Source organism: Propithecus coquereli, unplaced genomic scaffold (genome assembly GCF_000956105.1).
Source record: "Propithecus coquereli isolate 6110/MARCELLA unplaced genomic scaffold, Pcoq_1.0 Scaffold22, whole genome shotgun sequence".
NCBI lineage: Eukaryota > Metazoa > Chordata > Mammalia > Primates > Indriidae > Propithecus > Propithecus coquereli.
Window position 1 is genome coordinate 5,746,274 of NW_012147189.1, and position 16,080 is coordinate 5,762,353.

Below are 16,080 nucleotides of genomic sequence, written 5' to 3' on the forward strand. Positions count from 1 at the left end.
TTCTATTCTCCTAGAAATGTTAGGAACTGTGGGAGAATACAAATTTCACAAAATGAAGATACTTAGTCATGTTTTCTAAAAAATCTTGATGTTAACTCCTTTTCTTCTTTAATAAGCTAAGTGTCTTTTATTTTCGTGGATTAATTTAAGAATTTTTGTAACTATTTGATAGAGATTCTTATTTGCTTCCAAAACTTAAACACCAGTATAAACAGATACAAAGGGCACAATTTAACATGTTTTATTGGCTGAGTAGAAAGGTCAAAATTACCAAGCTTTATAGAAGCACCAGTAGAAGTATACAGTAGGTCCCTTGTAGAAATCATAAATGAGAGCCAGTGTAGGCAATGTCCAAAAGACAAATACAGATTTTGAGTTGCTATCTGTGATGGAAGCAGAGCAATTGTTAAGAGTTTGACTAGGTTGCAAAAGAATTTAAAGGGCCAGCAGCACTTTTAAGAATACACAAGACAACTTTATTGTTCTTATGTAACATTTACTGAGAAGCAAGGCATGCCAAATATTAAGCAATCCACAGAATTCCTCAGAGGCCCTACCCAGTGATTCTATTTCCAAAAGAGATAAGTAGGTAAGATACACAAATGAAATCAATTGGTTTGGTTAATGCTGCCTTTCCAGAAATTTACACCGTGAATGGAGCATTAGTACCCCACTTCAACCATTTTGCTAAGAAAAAAAGTGAGAATAAATGAGACAGTAATTTGGAAAGTAATAAGTTTGGTTTCTAAAACAAAATATACACAGCTAATCAGATATACTTCTGCATTCATGTTTTAGTAAGCCTAGATTTCAGAGTTATTTAAGTTTTAACCAAGAAAAAAAAATGATTTGCTAGTGAGAGGTCAGTTTTCCTAAATGACATTGACTAGCAAATTTCATATGACATTTGAAATTTGCCTTGATCTCTTGCTAAACTCCTAAAATGTTCTGTAATTCTCAGCTGTTGGTAGAATTCGGAGAACACTTGTAGAAAATCAGCTATGGTTGCAACCATGTTTATCTTCAACTATGGTAGCAGGACTTCCTTTGACATGCTGGTGTTCTTCTCTTGCAGGGACTTTACGTTTTTGTGGTTTATTTCATCTTACACAACCAGATGTGTTGCCCTATGAAGGCCAGCTACACGGTGGAAGTGAATGGGCATCCAGGACCCAGTACAGCCTTTTTCACGCCCGGGAGTGGAATGCCTCCTGCTGGAGGGGAAATCAGCAAGTCCACCCAGAATCTTATCAGTGCTATGGAGGAGGTATCTGCCCTTGCCCTGTCTTTCTCTGTCTCTGTCTCTCTCTCATTGACAGCTTCTCCATCTCATAAAGAGTGCAAGATAAATGACATTAGGTGACTTTACATACTGACATCTTCTGACTTATCATACTTGATTTCCTTACTGAATAGTATCATACCTGTTTCTAACTCTTCTTGCCCGCCCTGTGAGCTATACTTACCAGCAATTTGTATTGAGAAATCAGACAGAGTATAATTTGACATCTCTTTTTTCAACATTTTCCTAATTTGACATGGCAGTGACTGGGTCTGCCTAAGAAATGATTTTTAAAATACTGTTCCTCCTAAAAATACTTTCACAGCTTTCTCCTTCACCCATCACAACTCACTACTTCAATCCCAGCAAACACTCAGTGAAAAGAAAGTAAATTGAAACTCCTTTCAATTTAAATACTAGAAAATATTTTAGAACAAAAGTTCAGAAGAGTGCTTCTGCAGCACTACTGGAAAATCTAGCCAGGATTTCCTCTGTAAAATCGACCTCCCACCGCCCTCTGAATTCTGTCCACATCATTTTGATTTCCTGTGTATGAATCACATTGCCATCAACTTGTCAGTAATGCTGCCCCTAGAACTGAGGCCAGCGATTTTTAAACATCCCTGAATACATTCGGCCAGAAAGAGATGGTAACTAAGGCCCCTGACGATGTCTGGAGTGCCTGAGATGCCCTTGACTACCATTTTTTAACGAGCTTGTATTGCTCTCTCTGTATTAAGAAACCAAGGGGAAAGATATTTGTGTTTGCTTCCCGAAAAATGGCAGGAAATCAAGGTACATCTGTCTGAAAAGAAACAGTTTATAGATAAGTAGACAACCGACAGATAGATAACCTACCTGCCCAAAGAGAGTTCCTTGTCCTTCATGGAAATATAGAAAGTGATTTTATTTACGTCAGATTAAGATTAGGTAAAAGATCACAAATCAAGTGCTATAGATATTTTTATTTGAATAGGTACAATTTAATATTAAGGATTATTAACTAATAACGGAGAAAAGAGAATAGAAAGGTGGTTGTCAGGAGCTGAGGGGTGGGGGAAATGAGGGATTTGGGTCAAAGGTACAAAATTTCAGTTATATGAATAAATTCAAGTACAATATTTAAAAATTGGGATATTTCTTTAGTACCCTTAAATGTTTGGAAATACCATCTCTATATCGCAAAAGTTCTTAAAACTGAATTATTTTATCGCAAAAGGTACCTATAGAAACAGGGATATTTTTAGGATTATCAATTCAGAAATGAATCTTAAAAAATTTTTGTTTTGAATGTCTACCTAATCTAGCATTTGTTTAGAGCTGAACTGTCCAATACAATACCATTAACTACATGTGGCTATTTAAATTTAAACTAACTGAACTTAAGTAACATTAAAGATTCGGTTTATCACTCACCCTGGCTACATTTTAAGTACCCAACAGCCACATGTGTTTGGTAGAACACAGATATAAAACATTTGTATCATCACAGAAAGTTTTATTGGACAGTGGTGGTCTAGACATTCTACTTAGTGAAATTTCTTAAGGTTTCATCTTCTTCTCTCAAGTTTATTTCCAAAGCCCTTAGGTCACTTTTCTCAGTATGAAGTGTCTTTGCTGTCTCTCAGAAAACCTTGTATTGGTAGACAGCAGCTGTAACAGTTCAGTTACTGGGCCTGAGCCACTACTTGAGTGTTCATTTGGGGCGTTGCACAATGCCAGAGCCTAAAGTGTGCTCTGCATTCCTCAGAGGCTTAGAATTGGCCTTGGTTCAGCTGTCAATGAGGACTGTCGGAGACATTCTAAAAACCAGAGAAGGAAAGGGATAGGAAAGGAAGGATTAAGGGGTTGTTTACCAGCAACCCAAAGGGAAGTGAATACATACAATTGTTTCAGGAAAGAACTATCTTTTTAATCATTCAATCAAAAATAAGGAGGAATTTACAATGCTATGAAAGTATTTTTTTCAATTTAGTATGTCATTGTACATACCTACTATATTTAAAATCCCGTGTAGTATTTTAGATGAAAGATTAGGAGGATTCTTCTTCAGTTCTTATATTTTTTGTAACAGAGTTTTATTTGCACAGATCATACAAAAAAATAAAATGTATTCATTGGGTTAAACAAAGAATAGTTTTCTGTCCCCACACATGACAGCATAGAAATCTACAGTAATTATAATAGATAAATTGTGTAGAATCACCAGAGTAGATTGGCTCAGAGAGCAACATAATTTTCTAAGAAACAAAGATAAAATTAAAGGTCTTAATTTAAAAACAATTCAACATTCCTTTCCCAGTCTTTGTAATGAAATGTGAAGATAAATTATTCACATGGGTTTCATCATGAATGTGTATGTAGTCACATTATGGTTTCCTTTTCCTCCTACCCCAACCCAAAAAGGTACCACCTGACTGGGAGAGAGCATCCTTCCAACAAGCCAGTCAGGCCAGCCCTGATTTGAAGCCAAGTCCACAAAATGGCGCCACATTCCCTTCCTCTGGTGGATACGGCCAAGGGTCGCTGATAGCTGATGAGGAGTCCCAGGAGTTTGATGACTTGATATTTGCATTAAAAACTGGTACGTATGCACCCACAGTCCACTTTAGAAGTAGGTGCTCTTGCTGTGCTACAGTTTATATCTTCTTCCCATGAAGTTAAAGAAGTACAATCAGTCACCCTTAGCACATCCTGATTCTCATGACCCATTCCTAATCCCAGCCAAACTCTAGGATATTTTGTTCTTGGCACCAAATATAACACAACCTAAAAATAATTTACAATTTGCTTTTAATAAGAAGGCACAATCTAACCAAACGTAAATATCCCTGTCCTGGAATCTTGCTAGAACACCAAGATACTATTAAGACAAATTCATTACAAGAAAGTTGGTAGGGATATCACTGAGGGACTTTTGCCTCTGACCTGCCAAAGAGACCTTCAGATGGAGTATCTTTGAAGCAGAAACTTTCAAAGGCAACATAATGAACATTGTACAGTTTCATAATTTCCAAAGTGCCATCACATACAGTATTTCACTAATCCTTCCTCTGTATTTAGGCTCACTCAACTTGTGACCCAGAATGAGAGGAATACAGTCCTAAAGGCCCCAATTCAGCAGCATATGATGCTGGAAATATGTTACGGCACATAAAAGACCACGGAAATCCCTGATTGAAGGTCACATGCCTCCCAGGGGAAATAGTTAATGAATATCATTCTTTCTAGTGTGTCTAAATGATATCTACATTCATAGTATACAGCACATATTTTATTTGTCATAAATGCTATCTTGAACGTTGAAAGATAACCACAACTTGAAGTCTGGTAAATTGATGCCTCCCAATTTGTTCTTGTTCCTTAAGATTGCTTTTGCTATACAGGGTCTTCTCTGGTTCCATATGAAGCATAGAATTACTTTTTCTAGTTTTGTGAAAAATGATGTTGGTATTTTAATAGGGATTTCATTGAGTCTGTAGATCGCTTTGGGTAGTATAGACATTTTAATAATGTTGATTCTGCCTGCCCATGAACGTGGTATGGTTTTCCACCTGTTTATGTCCTCTGCTATTTCCTTCCTCGGTGTTTCGTAGTTCTCCCTGTAGAGATCTTTTAGGTCCTTAGTTAAATAAATATATTCCTAGGTATTTTATTTTTTTTGTTGCTATTGTGAAGGGCATCAAGTCTTTGGGTTCTCAGTTTGACTGTTGGCATATAGGAATGCTACTGATTTCTGTACATTGATTTTGTAACCTGAGACTTTGCCGAATTTGTTTATCAATTCCGGTAGTCTCATCACACAACATGGAATTCTACTCAGCCACAAAAAACAATGGTGATCTAGCACCTCTTGTATTATCCTGGATAGAGCTGGAGCCCATTCTTCGAAGTGAAGTATCCCAAAAGTGGAAAAACAAGCACCACATGTACTCACCATCAAATTGATATTAACTGATCAACACTTAAGTACACATATAGTGGTAACATTCATTGTGTGTCAGGCAGGTGAAGGGAGGAGGGGATGGGTATATTCACACCTAATGGGTGTGATGCACACCATCTGGGGGATGGGCACACTTGAAGCTCCGACTCAAGTGGGGCAAAGGCAATATATGTCACCTAAACATTTGTACCCCCATAATATGCTGGAAAAAAAAAGATAACCACAAAGTAATTTTACTTGTTTTCAAGTCAAATATGCAGTTTAAAATCTTTTTTCCTCAGAAAGACATTGAACTATCACTGTTATAAAAATTCCAGAGAACTTTTCATTTCTAGATATCTACACAAGCAAGGTATGTCCATGCCCAAATGAAGTTATTGAAATATTTATTCAAAAGTGCATTTTACTATATCACAGTTTGGCTGACTATAAAGTATATAGCTTTGCTAAAACAATTTTTGATCATTATAAAGTAAAAATTTTATGTTGTATCCTAAGGATTACTCCAAAATTCCTAGGAATAAAGTCACACTTTCATATTTCATGTTTTGCCACTTGCCCAAGATCACATTGTGAAGAAATGGTGGTGGCACGAAGCAACTTAAGGCCTCCTGGCTCCTGAGTCTGTGCTCTCAACCAAGGTGCCGTACGGCCTTGCAAGTGCTTTATTAGGAATGGCGAATCTGCTGAAATGAATGTGAACTCAACCTTACACTCAGAATAGTGCTTAGTGTTTAATAAACCTTTGGTAGATATGGTTCGATAATGAATGAATGCATGGATGGATGAAAACAACAAAACTTGAGTTTGCTGGGAGGAATAGACATTCACACAAACATGACATAAGAATAAAATAAGTAATGGAAAGAGTTATAATAAATTACTGAGGAGATCAAGGGGGGAAAAAACCCCTCTGTTGATTCTTGAAGAATGTGTAGGTTTTAAACAGGTAAAGAATGGAGGAAAGGGCATTATAGACTGAGGGAATAGAATTAGCCCAAGCCCAGAGGCTTAACGATGTATGGCCTATTTGGGGAGAACCAGCACCAGTCTTGCCGGGGCAGCGGGAGGAAGGCCTGACAGGTAGCTTACCTGCATCGTCAGTAATCGGTGGTTCCCAAATGGGTTGCCGTGAATGGCCTCCTTAAGCTAGTCATAGTCATTCCTCAAGGGGAGGATCCCCTGACCAAATATATTTGGAAAATTACAGAGATTCACCATTCATGTTAGCATTTTAGCAGCTCTAAAATGTCTTAGAGCAAGGAAATCCACTTTATTTAATTTAACCTGCTGTTTCCAGAACAGCGATAGATGCATTTTGGGAGAACAGAACACTTACTGATATTTTGCATAATATTAAAATGTCGTTTGGATGCCATGGTGAGAAGTGGGATTTTTACATAGTGAGCCATGGAGGTTTCTGAAGAGAGGATATTTCCCATTGATTTTTGAGGCAAAATAATTCTTACGAAAGTATGAAGAAGAAATTTAGAAGCACAATCAGAAAGGCTGGGAGGTTATTACAGTGGTTTAAAAGCATGAGGGTAAGGCCTCAAATCTGGAGAGTGGAAACAAAGATGAGAAGGTAAGCACCGGAGCAACACTGAGGAAGAACCGAGAGGACAATGGGCAAAAGCTCCTGCTGCTCACCAGGATGACGGAAGGAAGAAAGAGTGCATAGAACATTTGTTTGTTTATTTGTTTGCAGGGGGAAGTTGATGAGTTCAGATTTGGACATTAGGCCTGGTAGCTCCTAAATATTCAGGTTTGGATCTTCAGTGAGGAACCACTGTGGGAGGTAATGATTTGAAATGCATCAGCACAGAGATGATAATTGAAGCTATGGGGATGAATATGTTTGATCTGCGAAAATGAAGGGAGAGAGAAGAAAAGAAGGGAAAAGAGATAAGGAAGGGGGGGAGAAGAGGGAAGGGAGGGAAGGGAAACAAGAACATCCTAGATAATGGCTGTGTTTCAAGAGGGAATTAGAAGAGGGTCCCACAGAGAAATTGTAGCAAGGTCAGAAAGAAAACTAAAGACGGTAGAGAGTTTCAGGAAGGAGGGAATGATCAGCTGCATAAAACACTCTTTAGAGCCAGGGCTGAAAAGGGGCTTTCAAATTGCAAATAATTCTCAGGGAATTTTATGTTCTCAGTACTAGTGTCATCAGTTGATGTTATAGCACTGTAAACAAAATGAATTGTTGGAGTATAATTAAATTACATCTATATACTATATATATAACAACTATTAAATGCATTTAGTTCAGGAATGTGTGGAATGACTTGCTTACTTATAGATTTAGTTTAGCATTCTTTAGAGTTCCCTAACTCATTAGGAAATAAATACTTTAAAAGACCAAAATAACAATCTCTAACATTGGCTCCCTATATTTTTAGAAAAAGTACTATATTAATCAAGCACCACCCCCTGGACATTTTCCATCATTGAATGTGGTCAAATAAAGGAGCAGTCCACATGCCATTCCATCCATAGCACTTACAGTTGACCCACAGGCCAGATGCAGCCCAATAAGGTGCTTTGTTTGACGCACATAACGTTTTTACATCTTGGAGCCAATATTGAAAATTTAGAGATATCCCATAAAAATCTAGAATTTCTAGAAAAATCTAACAACAAAGCACTTGAAGTCTCGCACAGCTGTGTTTGATTGGAGCAGAGTCCTGGCTGCCCTTTGTGTGTCCAGTACCCTGACTAGACCCATACTGGTTCATGGGTGCCTCCCTGGCCTCTGTGCCATTTGAGCGTGCAAACCTTAATGTGTCTCAGAGCCACCTTCACTATAGGCTGCTCCAAGTCGAGTACTGGGAACAGTGGTTCGTCCGAGTCTTCTTTATTTGAACCCCTAAACAACTTTTACAAGCTATGTGGTAGCCCTTTGCATATATTTAAATAAACATCTAAAGTTTTTCATAATAAATTTAAATGGTATCAAATAGTGTCACTTTCACTATACTATAAATTTTGGTATTTTTACATAAGAATTTTACATTATTCTTTTAAACTAATCCTTAAACTAAACTCAATACCTGAGCAATTTGATACCCACTGTTATTCATTTTAAAAATATATTAACAGGTTTTTCTTTTACAGTTAGAAATTTTACATTATTCTCTTTTCTCCTTGAACTTATATTTCCATTCTACTTTCTCCACAGAATTTTATCCTCCTGTAAAATATTTTATGCTTGAAATTCGTTTAATCTTCACCCACACATACTTGTCTTCAACAAAACATGTTTATAAATTTAAACTTAAATATTTTCTGTGACCATGAGACTCTAAAGGGTCCAAAATTTCTTTTATACTGTTGTGATTACAATTATTATTACTCTATGGCTCAACAAATCAACATTAATAACAAAAATATTAAGTGTTATGATAAACGATTATCAAAAAGGAAAATGAATCTCATCAGAAGAATGTATATGGAAGTTGAAGATCTGGGAATATATTCCCTTAAAGTTATCCTCCCCATAATACCCTGTACTGCTTGAAGAGGCATCATGTACCACAAGTTAAAGGGATCGCAACTTGCACCCTTCTACTTCCAGTGCTCTTTGTACTCTGGAGGCACTGACCTGGAACAATGTGTAACATTAGACTATGAGGTGGGACAAGCGGCTCCCAGATTTAGCACTGACTATAGCCAAATCATTAACCACATCTTCTCACCTATAATAACAGGGCTAACAAACTCCTATTTTCCCTTCTACCTCAAAAATCCTACATTACAAAGATTTTCTCATTCTCAATTAACAGTTTCGATAGGATACCTGAGAATTTTCCACTTGAGATTACTAGTCTGCCATCGATTTCTCCCTGTGTTCCGGGCTTTCTGGCAGGCCTCCAACCTTTCCTTAGATCTGCATCTAACTTCCGAGAACATTGGAAATTTAAGGCAAAAATGGGCCTTTAGCATTCAACAGCCATTCTTTTTAACCTTCTCCTTTCTTAGCTTTAGGATCATTCATAATAAAGTATTCTATAAACACAGATGCAAGGTAAAAGCTTGTACTGTGGTTTTTATATTTAAATAGAAAACTCTTAAGGACCAAAATGTGCAAGGTGGAAAAAAAAATGCATCCTTAATTGTGGGACTTCAGCCACTGTGGCAGGATCAGATGGGAAGAGATTTGTTTGTCCTTTTTGAATTATACCACCTGTTAATCAGGTTTGTCCTGTGTACTTCCCTTCCCCTAATTCCTGTACTAAAATATCTGTCAGAGAATATATATAATGGTCAAGACAGAGGTTACTAAGTCACAAGTAAGCAGGTAGGTTACAAGAGTAGGAAGTGTGATCCATACAATCACAAATTTCTCTTAGAAGCAGGAAGGGTGAACATGTTGAAATAAGAATCAGGCATAGGCCTGGGCCAAAGCTTATGAGATTAGGATTCATCTTAGTAACTCTGGAGATATAACAGTGCTGGGTATCTGTTAATGCTCCATGTAGGATAGATGGATAGATGGATGGATGGATGGATGGATGGATCGGTTTCAGGAAGGGGGACTGACTTAAGTACGCCTCTCAATAGCCTTGATGCCATTTCCTGTGCCCTGTGAATCTTAGAACTCATCATCTTTCAATTAGGAATAATGTTGAGATGTGCAAGCACATACTAGAATACTTATATGAAGTCAGTAGGTAGGATGCCTTTACTGGATGTAGCAGAGGGAATTTAGTGTCAGAATGCCATTGCTCTAAGAAGCAAGTGGGAGACCTAACACTCTAGCAAAGACATTCTCTTTCTAATTACGTTAACTGTGAGAAAGACTAGACCCCTAAGAGGGAAAGCTCAGGTAGCCACTTTCCAAATTAGAAAACACCATCGCTTCTTTATAAGCATTTACAAATGTGTCAGCAGACTCCAAGTTCATGTTTAGCAGCTACAATTGAATTCTGAAGTGAGCAAGACAATGTTGTTGAGACCAATGTGTTAGTGTACACTTTTTTGCATATTTTAAAATTATGATAAAGGCAAATATATTAAAATAGTTTGACTTTAAATAGCCTCAAAGCCAGTCATGGACTTTTTTTTCCATCTGAATTTTAACTATATTGAATTGTCTTTAAAAAGAAATGAAAACGCTATTGATGCTTTCAATTTTTAAAAATAATGTGTCATTCTATGAGAAATCCACATTTCACTATGAGAAAAGAGGACATAATGTCCTTCAGTTAATTGTTCTTGAAGTGCATTAGCCTTTCCACAGGCAAATGAGTCACTCAGTTCTAGACTAGTGGTGTCACAGTTAGTATTAGTTTTTGTTTTTTTTTTTAATAGAACTGTCTGATGTATTGTCAGTATCCTCCACCAGGACTTTAGGAGAATGGGAACAGTCATCCTGGGACAGCCTCTGTTTTAGGGAAGAGGAGAAGGTATGAAGGTACCTAGCTAGCTAGAAGAGAGACTCAGTCTACACAGAGGATGAGGGCAGGATGAAGGGAATGCACTCTATTTATTAAATACATTCCTAACAAGAAGTGTCTTGAATATTGCATTTTTACTAATATGTTGATCCAAAGCTGACAAGATTCCTGGAAATGTCCAGCTTGGAGCACACTGGGCTCAGAAATAGGGTCTTTCTTCACAGGGGCTTCTCCCAGAGTGACGAACCTGATTCCCCACTACCCCCTGTCCCTTGGCTTCCTGGTTTTACCCTCAGGCCAATGACACAAATGTCATGGTGAACATTTCCCTATCAGAAACCTAGAAATGATTTATTTGTCAGTTAGAAGAAAATAAATGGCAAGTCCTTGGACACAAAGGAAAACATTCAGAATCAAGGCCCAAAATACTCAAACTCCTCAAAGAACTCATCAATAAATTTCTCTTTGAGAGACATCACAGCAAACACGATGACTGATTTAACTTCAGGAACTTCTGCAGCCCAGTGTGCTAAACAAAGTTAGGTAGTAATCAAAGTGGAAAAGTGGAATTTTGAAGGATTTTGAATTTTTTTTTCCTAGGAAAAAGAAGGAGTATGACCCTTATATCATTGTCACATTGTAAAAGGCCATATAAACTAAGAATGGACCAGAGGGTCAGAGTAGCCCTGCACTGGTATCCCAGTTCTGCAGCCTACTAGCTGTGTGACTTCAGCATGGGACTCAGCCTTTCCATTTCCTCACTTAGCAAATAAGGCTTATTATAATTAGCCTGTAAGTTTTCATGAGGCTTGGAGATTGTCTACGTAAAGCATCTATCATAGTATGTGGCAGAGTTTAGGTTCAGTACATAGTATGAATTATTTGTTGGGTTCAATGCATGGCTATGCTTACAAACAATTTCAAATTTGTTCATCATATATTCTATAACACCTGGTGTTCGCTGTGCCATGACTATTGAGGGAGGTAGGATGGCGCTGAGGCTAGTGGGAGCTGGGGAGAGCTTGAATACATGCCACGGAGCTTGAAACTTATTCTGTAGACAAAGTTGAACACTTGAAACTTTGAGGATAAGGAAGTAACATGATTAGAGCTGCCAGCAAAGAAGCAATATGATGTAGAAGAAAACACCCTACATTTGGGATCAGAGCCGAGTGGACATCTTCACTCTGTGAACTTCCCTGCCGTGTGATGTGGGCAACTCAGTGAACACCTCTGATTCTCTCGCAGTCCCTGCACCTGTAAAACAGGACTAATAATCACCCTTTTCCTAACCAAAGCATGTTAAAATGGTGAGAAAAGGAGAGGCCCATGATGAATGTATTAATAAATTATTACTTTTAGTTCCTTTAAGAGTGCATGTTCTGTCTGAAAGGAAAGAGTCACCGTTATCACAGTTGATGGATTTTTCTTGAATTTTTGGTTTAAAATTCAAGCATGAAAATACCTTTCAGAAAGTAAGGATACTTACTGCAAAGTACCCTTTTAGACAATTTAAAGAATTGCAAAGAGATAGGAGCCCCTGGTCTGTGCTCCCAGTTCCGCCATGTTATACTTGTGTGTAGCATCTGCCCTTTCTGAGTCTCAGCATTTGGGTATTTGTGCATTTCTTTGAACAGGGAAGGAATTGGGAAGGAGGAGGAGGCAGGTCAGGCAGATGCAGTGACTCAAGAGGAGGCTGGGTCTAGAACTTGCTTGCATCTCTAAGCACCCTGGGCTGCTAAACAAGCTCAGCATGCTTTCAGTATAGAACTTGTCTTTCTAGTGCGCTTTGTCTCTGTGGTCACCAAATGCTTTATTATGGCATCCCTAGTGAGATGTAGAGCTGGCAGAAGCTGAACTCATGGGGTTTTGGTACTAGTGAAATCAGTCAACCCCACTCTGCCCTGAGGCTAATGGTGGGGTCCTCTCTGTTTCTCCCTAGTTGCTCCATACCAGACAACTCTGTTACTTAGCCCTTTAGCTCCTCCTTGCCTGGATCCTGCTCCTACAGGGCTCAGGGCCTCACTCACCTTCTCCATATGGAGCAGCCACTATCCTACCGATTCCCTGAGTTTCTTTCAAACTGTATTGTTCCCAAGTTCTCCTGGCAGAGAAGCACGGGCCCTTTGTCCTTTTAAGGCCTAGAGGTAGATGCAATCATTACCTTCAGGGGCCAGGCAAATATAGAGATTCAAGAGGGCTGGGTGAAAACTGGAGGGGAGCACCTGGTCCATGTTTTTGCTCTTTTTTTTGTTTTTGCAATGCAGAAATGCAGGCCCAGTGTTGTCTGTTTTTTTTTGTTTTTCAAGAGAAATCAGAAATCTGATTTTCTAAAAATGTTAAATGAATTTAATTTTTAAATTTCAGCAACTTACTAAGTTTTTAGAAGAACATTGTCATTGGAAATATTCTAGTTCTTAACCTGAGGAAAGAGTTCACAGGTGTTTGTTAAACCTTTGCTTCACAACTTCACAAATACATTTTATATAGGACTACAATTAAATTTATCATTCGAACCAGGGCAATTTGAGAGAGTAAAAGAGATGTAATTAATAATTTTGTCAGTTATAAGGACCTTTCTTTTCAAATATTGCATCCAGCTCCATGTTTTGAAGGAATGGTAAAAGAAGTGTTTGTGAAAGGGTGTGGAGATGGGCCTTGATGGATCGACAGGAAGACTCAGACTGGAATTAACATGATACATTCAGCACCAGTCAGGAGACCTGATCGGTGTCAGAGAAATCTCTCCAATGGGCGAAGGTTGGAATACATCTATTCGGTAGGGTAGAGCCAGATTATGGGGTGTTTTGAAAGCTAATGCAAAGGGTTCCAGACTTGGTGCAACTGGCAATAGGAACTGATGTTTGCTCTTGAGAAGGAAGGGCAGTGGCATGTACAATGGACCAGAGGAACAAAATGAGTGACAGGATGGAAGAGGCATTTTCACACACTAGATGCAGAGCTTAGTTTATTAATACATTCAACGAACATTTACTGAACACCCACAGTGTACTGGGCACTGTCCTATGAGCTAGGAAACAGGAAGACAGGAAAGGCATTCCATTGGGGCAGTCAGAATTATTAAAAGAGAATTATCATGTCTCCATGGGTAGCAGAGGCGATACCTGGGAAGATATTTGTAGGAAGAGTCGAGACAGCCAGATTAAAGGGATGGGGAATGAGAGGGGCATCCCAAGCAGAGGCGCCAGGGATGGTGTTATGTGGTGTGAAAAGGGAGTGACCAGTGGCTCTATGCCCCGAGCTTGGAAATAAATACTAGTGAGATTTTAGGCTGGAGCTCAGTCAAGGGTGGGATAGATCCTGCAGGCCTTGAGGCAGGGCTGAAGACAAGGCCCCCACGGGCAAGACAGCAGGAGGAGATGCAAGAAAAAGCCGAAGAGCCCTGGAAAGAGTCAGTAGATCAGAGCTTGAGATGGGCACGTTTTATGTCACAGAAGCAAAGGGAAAAAATGGAGTTCCAACAGTAGCCTTTAACAGAGAGGGCGTGAAGGGCAGAGGCCCAGAAGAGGGAGGGCCTGGCTAGAAGGAGATCGTTAGTAGGCTCCTGCTTGCATCTCCAAATAGGCTAAGATGAAGCTAGTTCACCATCTTCCTATAGCTGCCAACTCTGCAGAATCGTCTTTCCTCAGTCTCAGACAGGAAGGGAAGTCTCAGCTGCCTAGGCAACTGGTTTTTCACTTTCCTCCTGTTTGCAGAGTCTAGTGGCCAGCAGAGGGGGAGGAGCTGGGAGCTGTAACCTCTGGTGATTCATCCTGCATGCCGGGTGACCACATCCACGTTTCTCTCTCTCTCTCTCTCTCTCTCTCTCTCTCTCTCTCTCTCTCTCTCTCTCTCTCTGTCTCTCACACACACACACACACAGCGGGAACGAGTGTAAGAGTTTATGTGTTCCTCTGCACGTTACTGCAGAAGAAAACAAGGTGTTACTCTAGCATAGTTTTAAGTTTTCTGAATTCTGAGTTGTGTAAAAAGTAGCGAACAGTGAAGCTTCCTCAAAACAGAAATTCTGGGCGCTGTCTGCAGTTAACAGCAGCAAGCATCGTGGGATCCCGGTGCGGATCCGGTTTGACACTGTGTTACGCAATTATTTTTATCCTGAGATCAGATCTGAATCATTCAGAGCCAGTGTCATCTGATACGACTCCAGGTGTTCTCAAATCACTGCCTAACACTGAGTCTCAGTGACGGACCTACCAGACTCAGTGCATGTGGGGTGGGAGGTTATATGTTTTATAACAGTAAATCCTACCCCCTTGCTGAAAAAGTCTAATAACTTGCCTGATTTTCTATTTTGATGAGCCCTCAATTGACAAAAGCTGTTTTTGGTAGTAGGTTACACCTGTCCAACATGTGGAAACTAACAAAGAGTGAGAACCCGAAATGTATATCTTTAGAAATTAATTTCTCCTTTAAAAAACTACCAAAGGAAATGTAACATATAGTTCCATAATTGTTAGGTACTAATAATATCTATTCTAAATGTATAGCTCGTATTTTACTAATGTAATAGAAATAAACATGTTTGGAATACTGTAACTTGATCCTTAAGAATTCACTGCACTAATAGTTTGGGGTTTTGTGTTTGTTCTGTTTCTGCTGCAGGTGCTGGTCTCAGTATCAGTGACAATGAATCTGGCCAAGGCAGCCAGGAGGGAGGCACCTTGACCGACTCCCAGATCGTAGAGCTCCGGAGGATACCCATCGCCGACACCCACCTCTAGTGCCCCACTAATCATTAAACTGAGCATACTTCCTATTTGTACTGGCTTTTGTGCTAAAATTCTATAAGTACATGCAGCTATGTAGTAGGAATCTGTGAATTGTACTGACTGATTAACACAGAAGTGATTGTTGTATTTGGAATATAAATTACATATTTTGTGCAACCTGAAAATTCACTGTTATAATGAAAGACTGGATCAGTTTATATCAGTTAATAGGATGTACATATTCAAAGATTAGTAGTTGTTTTTTAATCATTCTGCAGAACTAACATTGTTTAATGAAAGTAATAATAAAAGAAATAGAATCCATTTATTATCATCCAGGGTCATTATTTATAAAGAAACATTGGGCATGGGCAAAAAATATCTATATCTAAATGTTGTCAAGCACCTTGTGTCATGTAGCATTGATATAGGTGATCCAGAGTCAAGACTTCACTGCACCTAGAAGTCTTTAATTCCTGAAAACCATAAAATTGATTGTCTGTAGATGAACCTGCATCTAAATGTTGACAGGGATACTGAGGTTGGCATAGTCTTTCATCAACAGCACATATTTCTACTCATTATAATGTTAGGATGTGAACACTTTCCAGAATGAATGTTCTGTCCCCAGTTAAAAATAACTCCATCAAGCATTTTCATGCAGCTAAGAAGAGGATCATTCAAACAATACAGAATTTGTTTTGGAGAGAAATTTCTTGGTTTGGA

The 16,080-nt window shown here is 38.8% G+C and overlaps 1 protein-coding gene across 1 annotated transcript in view; it reads left to right on the forward strand.

Moving 5' to 3' along the window:
- ADGRV1 (adhesion G protein-coupled receptor V1) overlaps positions 1 to 15,676 on the forward strand; it is a 539,879-nt gene extending 524,203 nt beyond the window's left edge. Inside the window, exons 80-82 of the mRNA XM_012644750.1 lie at positions 1,076 to 1,267; positions 3,689 to 3,866; positions 15,248 to 15,676. Coding sequence (XP_012500204.1) covers positions 1,076 to 1,267; positions 3,689 to 3,866; positions 15,248 to 15,366 — 489 coding nt within the window. The 3' untranslated portion in view covers positions 15,367 to 15,676. The remainder of the gene's footprint in view (positions 1 to 1,075; positions 1,268 to 3,688; positions 3,867 to 15,247) is intronic.
- Positions 15,677 to 16,080: the final 404 nt, after the last annotated feature.